This window comes from Phaethon aethereus (assembly GCF_964289735.1).
Source record: "Phaethon aethereus genome assembly, chromosome: 11".
NCBI classification, from domain to species: Eukaryota; Metazoa; Chordata; class Aves; order Phaethontiformes; family Phaethontidae; genus Phaethon; species Phaethon aethereus.
In genome coordinates this window covers 11,451,173-11,459,710 of record NC_138587.1, presented here as the reverse complement: position 1 = coordinate 11,459,710, position 8,538 = coordinate 11,451,173, and the positions used below count along the sequence as shown (strand labels likewise).

The window sequence follows — 8,538 nt, the reverse complement described above, 5'->3', positions numbered from 1 at the left end:
GGCGGGATTCCCGCGGCTGCAGTGCGCATGCGCTCGGTGGCCGCCTGCAGCGCCGCGGCCTGACCGCGCGGGGGCGGCAGCGGCTAGGAGCCGCTGCGGGAGGGCGCTGCCGTCAGCCCTGCGCCAGCTCGGCGGCGGGCAGCCGCCTGCCTCAGTCGCTGAGGGGTGAAAGGCCTGAAAGCGGGGGAAGGCCTGCCCCGGCCTCTTCCAGGCCTTTCCTGCCCTGCTGAAACGGGGCCTCATGTTTCAACAGGAAGAATGGTGGGTCCCCTAACAGTCACCCTCAGAAGGTAACACCCCCAGCCCTCTAGAAACATCTTTTTAACAAGAAAACCCTCTGAGTAGCACCTTGCGCACTAACAACCAACATCCACAGTCTCTTCCTTACGAGCCCAGAACAAAGCCCAGATTTGCTATGTCACTCCCCACAGACGCAGTCGAAGTGCCTCCCTCTTTACAGAAGCGATGCCCCACCTGCAGCCAACAGCTGCCATTCCTGAAAGAGGGAGCAGTCTGTATCCCACCATTACCATTCACTCAGGTAAGAAACACCCTATGTTAATTCTTTCCCCCTTGACTCCTGCCTTGGGAGCATCGTATTTCTTCCTTGAAGTTTCTGTACCCCGTGTACTGTCACTGCTATTCATTTAAAAAATTACGTTCGACTGCCATAAGCACGGGGCCCATCTCCCCGCCTTCCCTCAAGGCCTTCCTGCGAGTGTAAAGGAGCTGTGATGTTGTCAGTATGCAGAAGTTCAAGGAAAACAAGGTGTAGGTGACTATCTGTAGGACAAAGGCAAGTGTATGTTCAGCAGACACTGGGACTACAGCGCATAGCACCACAGCATACCTAAGCAGTAACTATGAAAAGGAGTATTACTTTGGATGCTGGTTAACCCTAATGTACCCACTTTCCTGGCGATGGCAGTGTAACCCAACCTTTTGGTTAGAGAAAATTTCTAGCTCTTAGGAGAGCGTATGCTGATATAGCCACATCTTGGACAGCTGCAGCTAACCCTGAGCCTCCAGATTAAAACTGTGCAGATTTTAACACTCAGGCCGTGACTCCCATTGTCAACAGACAGCAGAAGTTGAAATTTATTCTCACAAATTACTATCAAGCCAGCAGATGCATTCAGGCTGCATAAGGTCACACGTGGTCTTAAGTAAAAGTTTCATTTCCAGTATGAAACAGTAATGCCATTTTTAAAACAAAACCTACAGGTAAAGAGAGAAAATATTACATCTTAACAAAAAAGATTTATTCTGACTAAACAAAATGTACAATGTTTCCCAAATGATAGTGAGTTTTCATGACACTCTGAAGTCTGCAGATCCATTGAGTAACTCGATCACTTCTTACTCTGCAGTTTGATCAAACTACTTTTTGCCAGACTTCTTTATTCCACCACTAGCTGCCAAAAGAAACAACACAACTGGTTAGACAACTGTTACACAGCTTAGCTACAAATTTAGTTCCTCATAAAATCAAATCCCCACTAGACTGCCTGTACAACTCAGATCCCCACTGGTGAATTGCTTTTGCATGTGTTACTCTTCTGTTTTTGTGATCTCATATGCTCTACTTGAATGAATAACTTAATTAACATCAGAAGCCAAGTTTCTCCTGGAACCAAATATGCCCCATAAATCTACAAGAGAACTAAATATTTCAACAATTCCTTTGTTTCTCCATGGACACCCTCCATTGTTTATTTCTTGTACAGCGAGAGTATAGTCTGGTGAAATCATATTCAAGGCTAAGCGAATAAAAGCATCGGTATCCCTTCAGCAGCCAGAGCCCCCAGCTGGGATCAAAGCTCTACAGAAGCGGGTACTGGAATTATGAGAATTCCAGTTCTCTGGAATTACCTGTTCTCTGCAGTCTCTATTATTGAAGAGACTAAAGCAGGGTGAAAGAAAAAGACATGTTAACATGGCAACCAGTGTGGCATTTTTCGTAAATGCTGTTTTTTACAGCAGCTGTTATGTATGACCAGTGAAAAGGAAAAAAAGAATAGCAAGGCCTACAAGCAAGATAGGCTGCAAGGGCTGATGGTCAACAGCAGACTTTGCACTGCAATATGATTCTATCACCGTTGCCTTGCTGAGGTTCTTGGGAAGTCTAGCCCTCCCACAATAACACAGTAATCACTGTCTGCTTTGGCAAGCATTGGACAAGGACCAGATGACTGAAATTCAGTCTAGAAAAAGGCAAAAGTAATAATGGCAGGAAAGAACTATGAAGAAATCCGTAAGCTGAAGCACATTATGCAGAACAAGTTTAGGATAGTAAGGACACAGAAGAGAGGCTCAGTGAATTGTTTTGCATTGGTCTGTAACACCAAAGACATTCCGAGTCCCACACCCAGCACATTTTTTGTACGCCGATAAATCAAAGGAGCTAGATCAATTTGAGATAAATTGAAATAAAAACCAAGAAATATCCCACATCAGTGGGACTGGATGGCACTCCCTTCAAGAGCACTGACAAGCTCTAATGTGAAAATGCAGAACTGCTAGCTAAGATTTGAAACTTATTACAGCCACTACATCAGAGGATTTATAGATGACCAGCATAGCTCCCAGATACAGAAAGGGTTCTATAAAGAACTGGGGAACTATAGACCAGTGAGTCTGACTTTGATCTCTGAGAAGATAACAGAGTCTGTAACAAAGCAAATGGATAAACAGTCTTATGAATGTTAAGAGAACTTCTGAAAACAGTAAATCCTTCCTCGCTGATCTGCTGGAACTCGATGAGATTATAATTAAGTCTATGGCTAAAATGAATCCAGGGGATTTCATATTTTCAAAGAGCATCTGACAAGACTGCATAGCAAAGGTTGTTAGTGAAACTAAGTTTCTATGGTATTGCTGGAAAGGCCCAGGACCTTTCAAGATGTAAAGCTTGCTAAAGAATACGAAGCAAAGTGTGAAGTTTAATGGTCTTCATAGAATGGAGAAGGGATTAGTCACATTGATGCACCACAGGTCAAAAACAGCTAGATGGAATAGGCAGGGTGTACCTTTTAACATCCCTAATCTGCTCCTTGCAAATGCTGGAAGACTGCAAGGCGAGTGCACAGACTGACATTAACAGTCTCCTGCTATCACTGTCTGAGACAAACACCAGGCTGGATGCACCATCAGGATGCACCCTGCAAACTTTCTTCTGTGACACAGTGTACTTTACAGTCACTTAGGCAAAAGAGTTGAATCCAGACTAAGTTCCAGTCACAGGTTGTTGTTTCAAGGTTTTTTTTTTCCTGCCAGGAATCTACTGCTCTTGAAGAAATTCATCCTCCAAGAGAACAAGTACTGGATTTATAACACTTTCAGGACTGTGGTAAAGCTTACATGTAATATATCTGGAAAGAGAAGGACGGTATGGTAAAGTAAAAGTAGAAATGCACCATCCCACCGGAACAGGCTAGCATGCCAGACACACTGTTACACCTGCTAAACCAGAACCAGCATCAGTAAGTTGGGGGTGAAATTGCATAGTGAAAGGAGGAAAAAAAAATTAGCCTCTGTTTGTTATTTATCATCTCCACTTTCCATCGACTTACTGGTGTATGTTAAATAACCTAGAGGTACATGCCTTTTTATGTTTGTCAAGCAAAACCAAGAAATTTTTGAAGCCAGCAAGCCTTCAATTTTTCCTATCAGTATGGCACCTCACTTACTGAGGGGCCCTTTTCCAGCAGCCTTTGCTTTCATCTCCTCAAGTTTCTTTTGCTCCTCCTTCTGCTTTTGTTTAAATGCCAGATCTGTCTAAAAAAAAAACAACAGTGTTTGTTAACATCTCCACAAAAAAATTCAAAAACTGACAAGCAATGAGAAACAAATGTAATGTTCTAACAGCAATAAAAACCTACTGAACTGATGCAAGACAGCTGAATACTAAACACGCACAACCTTGCAGAACTGTGACAAAAGGTTTTTTTGCTGTACTAGAACGCAATGACTAAATTTTAACTTCGCATGTTTGATTTTTCTGAAACTAAACAACTATCATTTCCCATGGCATAATCTCATTCTGCCCTCTGAATAACCAACGTTTGCACTAAAACCATTCATTAATATGTCAGCAGTGATACTGGGAGCCTAGCGCAGAAGCGCTGTCTAACAGTAAAACTTGGATTACATGTGACCTAAGAAAAAAGCTTGCTTTTATCTAAAATAAGCATTAATTTAAAAAAAAAACCTTCCATGCGTATGTCACTATTTTTGCTGGGTTTAATACATTTGTATTAGTTCCAAAAATCTAATGAGACTGCTGGCAAATTGTACAGGCTAACCAGCTGTTAAGCATCCCTGCTAGAACAGCCTCCAGAATTCAAGACAGCTCAGATATACTCTATCCTTTACATAAATATCCTTCATAGACATCAAGGCTGAAAGGGACCACAGTGCACCTTGGCACTCAGGCTTTTGGGAGGACTTTGACAACTGAGATTCTGTAGATTCTTCACCAGTCCGGTCCATGGCTCAACTACCTTTATAACTGGAAAGCCTCCTCTTCTTTAAGTTAAAGCTTCCTTTGCTGGAATGTAAACCTATTACTTTTCCTACCTACCCCACACAGAACAGAATATTCTGTTTCACCAGGTTTTCCACTGTTTTGGTTTGGGTTTTTTTCTGTAGACTAATATGTCTTTCTTAGTAAATCAATCCCTCCCATTTATCCACTTTTGTGGGTTTTCTTCTTGCAACGCGTTGCCCCCATGTGCTTGCAGTGCTGAGAGGAAAAGAAATATTATTACATTATTTTTGACACACAAGGTTTTCTTTATACATCTCGTATGATTTTCTTCTTTTGCAACACCTGATTTTGCAGGTTCACGTTCCGTGTATGATCTAAGTCTCAAATCCTTTCAGGTGGACCTGGAGATTAGCCAGTCGTTCTCCTTGTATTTTAAGTTGATTATTCTTACCAAAGAAAGGGACTTAGCATACAGGCTTAATTAAATTAATCCATTTTTTAAAACTTTCTCCAATTTGTTAAGATTACTTTGACCACTACTTTTGTCCTCTGACAGTCTGTGGCCCCTCCAAATTTTGTTTTCTACAAAGAGACATAAGTTAGTCAACCATACAACCAAGGCACTAACCAAAATATTACTTAGACACTGATTGAAGACAAAAATCTTGCAAAGCCCCACTCAATACGCCTTTGCCGCCAGACACTGAACTGTTAGTAACTGCTTTTACAGTGTGGCCTTCCATCAAGCTGAACACTCACCTTCCATCACCTTTCAAGGTCCTGCTCCTGCTTTGCATTTGAGAACGTTACGTGAGCTACCATCAAGAACCTCATATCTACTGTTTTTGTCCTCGTACATAGAGCACTGCCCTGCCACAGAACAGAATTTCCTTTGTTTGCCACAGTTGTACTAAAATCCATACTGGCTATTAATTTTTACATTACTCTAACTTGGATCCTTGTAAGCACTTAATTGGTTCTACAATTTCTCTAACAATAAAGCTTATTTAGAAAACTATGATTTTTTTTTCTTGTGTTTTTATTGTCACTGGTGCCTCATCCACCCTCCACGATCCTCAGAAATAACAGCTTACACCCACAGTCTGAGCCCTTACGTTTAAGTATCTTTCACATGACACTCACTAGTGCCTAATTTATTTAAACTACTCGATAACCCACGGGTTTTTGTATCCCGCCCTAGGTTCTTGTGACCGCGCGGATGTGTTAAGACTGCAGATCGGCGCCTGCTGCTTTGGAGAGGCCGTTCCAGCCTTCTCCGCGGCACCGGCCTCCTCCGCCAGCCAGCACTGCTGCGTTCACCGGCAACGCAGGCGGGACGTCAGCAGGAAAAAAAAACGGGAAACGGGGGCCGCTGAAGGCAGCGCATCACCTCTTCACCCCTTACAGCCGTGAGTTTTACCGTCAGAACGACGCTTCGTAAAACGTGACGTTTCATGAGATGTGTTCGCTACGGAAAGCTGAGCGAAGGGGTAATTTGGACGCGGAAAGCAGCCCCGCCACAAGCACGGGCCGTGGGCCGGGCCAGAGCCGAGCGGTGTCCGCCCGGTGCCGCAGGCCCCCCGCAGCCGCCCTACCTCGTCCAGGTCCTTCAACTGCTTCTTCGGCTGCTTCAGCGGCTTCTTCTTCCCGCCTGCAAAGACAGAGAGGACGGTGAGGCCCGGGGAGGGAGGCGGGGTGGGCGGCCCCAGGCCCGGCCTTACCCTCTCGGCCCGACATGGTGCCCGCTCCGCTTCGCCGCGCCGCCCCTCGCCCGAGCGCGCGCGCACGCCGGGCAGCCGCTTCCGCCTGGCCCCGCGCGGCCGCCGTAGCGCTTCCGCCGCCGCTTCCGCCTCAGGGGTGGACCCGCCCCCGGGCAGGTAGGAGGTGCTGCCGGGGCTGGGTGGTGCGGCGGGGGCTGCAGCCCCGGCGGGCTCCGCGGGGAGAGCTGCCCTGTGGGGAAGGAGAGGCTCGGTCCGGTCCGGCGCGGCCTCCGCCGCGCTCGGAGCTCCGGGCCGTCTCCGCGCTGGCGGCCGCGGCCTAGACGAGAGCGGGCGGTGGAAGCCCCCCGCGGCGGGCCGCTCCCTCCCACGGGTCGCCTTCTGTGGCTGAGGTGAGACCGGTGCTGCTGCCCGGGCCTGTGCGTGGCTGCTAGAGGCGGTAGCGGCCTCGCCGTGCTGGGCTGTAGGGTGCCGGGAGCGTCGTCCAGCAGCTCTGCGTGCGGTGAAAGGGCCCCCTCCGGCAGGGAAAGGGGTCGGGCGTGCGGAAGAGACTTTCCCCCCGCCCCAAGAGTGAGAAGTGAATGTATGGTGGCGTGTCGGAAATTCTGCTTTTACGTTTTGGCAGTGACAAAAGAGACTGCTGCGAAACAAGATAGGACCTGTGAAAGCTAGTCTTACTTGCCACCAGTGTCCAGCGTGTGTAGCAACTGGGGTGCAAGCCTTTTGAAAGAATATGTCAATGACTGCAGGCAGAGGAAACTCGTTTTCTTACAAGGGGAAACAAGAGAGTGACAAGGCACATTATCTCAGATGAAGCTTTCATAACTGTCTTGTGTCCTATTAGCTCAAACTGAGATTACTTTCTTTGCAGTCTCTTTGCAACTCTCTACATAGAAATTCTTCTAAAAATCTCAACTTTCTTTCTTTGCTATACTGTCTCAATAGCCTGAATATTTGGTGAAACTCTTCACATAATAGTGTAATTAGAAGAGGGAAATCTTACAGTCCAGAATGGACAAAGTTGAGCTGAGGTTTTAGTACATGGCTTGCAATGTAAAGTAGGTGGTGTAATGGTAAGACATATGAGTAATGCTGGAAGGAGAGAGAACTTACTTCATTTCCATGTTCTTGTGGTTTTGACCCACCATATTATTGTGCATATAAAACAACTGGTAAGTTTTCACAATGCTGCTTGGTGTTATTACTATTTGTTAGAAATACATAACAGGGAATGAACCTCTGGTGTTCAGAATCAGTAGCCAGCTAAAAGCTGATCAAAAATGTCTTCCAGTAGGAAGAATCCTTTCCTGTGGAGATGCCTGTATTTGTACATATATGATGTCATTAGCCACCTAAAATTAATAAGGAAAACTGTTTTGAAATAATTTTTGAAATAATTTTTGAAAACTATGCAGCAGCTATCAAGCCTTCTCAATAATCCATGTTTTTACATTAGTCAAAACCTAATATAGTTAATACTCAAACTTCATATAAAACCTTATTTGAAAGTTTTCCTGTTTACAGTTTTGGGAGGAATGCACTCAGTAGAAAATTAAGATCTTATTGACAAACAGACAATAAACTATAGCTAGCAGTCTACTTTTGCAGAGTAAACAAGAATTTTAAGCTCATTTTAAAATGCAGCCCTAGCTGTGTGTTCACTACTTGATATTTTTCTGATCTTGTGGCTCTTCCTTATGTTTTGCTTTTGTAGGCAGCCTCATGAGAATACTTATTGTGTTCAGTTCAGCACTTCTGTGTTTTCTCTCTGTACTTTATATTTTTGTCTTTGCGTTCTTCACAATTCATGTATCTGTGGAGGGTAAGATAAAGGGAATGATCAAGCCTTACTTCTTTTTTTATGAAGGCTTTTTTCCCCTCTCTGTCTGTTTTCCTTTTCTGTTCTTTTGCAGAATTGTTAGTACCTGTGACATGGTACACCAAGCTCAAATGTGAAAGCACGAGGCAAAATTTCATATGGTAATCACTTCTGTGCAAAAGCATTAAATTACTCTGAAGCTACTCCTGCTGGTGCTGGATCTGCACATGATCAGTATTCACACAGTGAGCGAATTAGTAATCAAGGAGCATGGTGGGAGTACTTACTAACAACAGAAAAGCAGAAATCTGTGGCAGAACTGCCCTTTGAAAATTGTGGAAAGTTCTCTAGGTAAGTTATGGTGTAAAACTAGTAATGGTTTAGTCATTAGAATTTTATTTGTTTTGGTACACATGTGTAGTTTTAAGAGGCATTAATCAGCCATACTTCAATCACTTTTCTTTTTCTTCTTCATCCTTGTAGCACTTTAATTCAGTGATTAAATTCAAGAC

At 44.6% G+C, this 8,538-nt stretch overlaps 1 protein-coding gene across 1 annotated transcript; it reads right to left on the bottom strand.

Moving 5' to 3' along the window:
- Positions 1-1,340: 1,340 nt before the first annotated feature.
- TMA7 (translation machinery associated 7 homolog) lies at positions 1,341-6,277 on the bottom strand. Its single transcript, XM_082004688.1, has 4 exons — positions 6,211-6,277; positions 6,085-6,140; positions 3,690-3,777; positions 1,341-1,415 (listed from the first exon to the last, which is right to left on the bottom strand). The coding sequence occupies exons 1-4, from the start codon at positions 6,224-6,226 to the stop codon at positions 1,381-1,383; spliced, it is 195 nt and encodes a 64-aa protein (XP_081860814.1). The 5' UTR covers positions 6,227-6,277; the 3' UTR covers positions 1,341-1,380.
- Positions 6,278-8,538: the final 2,261 nt, after the last annotated feature.

What these genes read in the sequence shown, in the direction of transcription:
- TMA7 (XM_082004688.1), bottom strand. An exon ending in AGTTGAAGGACCTGGACGAG is followed by an intron (nt 3,778 to 6,084) that starts GTAGGGCGGCTG and finishes TTTTTTTTTTAG; the next exon opens with ACAGATCTGGCATTTAAACA. An exon ending in TGCTGGAAAAGGGCCCCTCA is followed by an intron (nt 1,416 to 3,689) that starts GTAAGTGAGGTG and finishes TTCTTTTGGCAG; the next exon opens with CTAGTGGTGGAATAAAGAAG.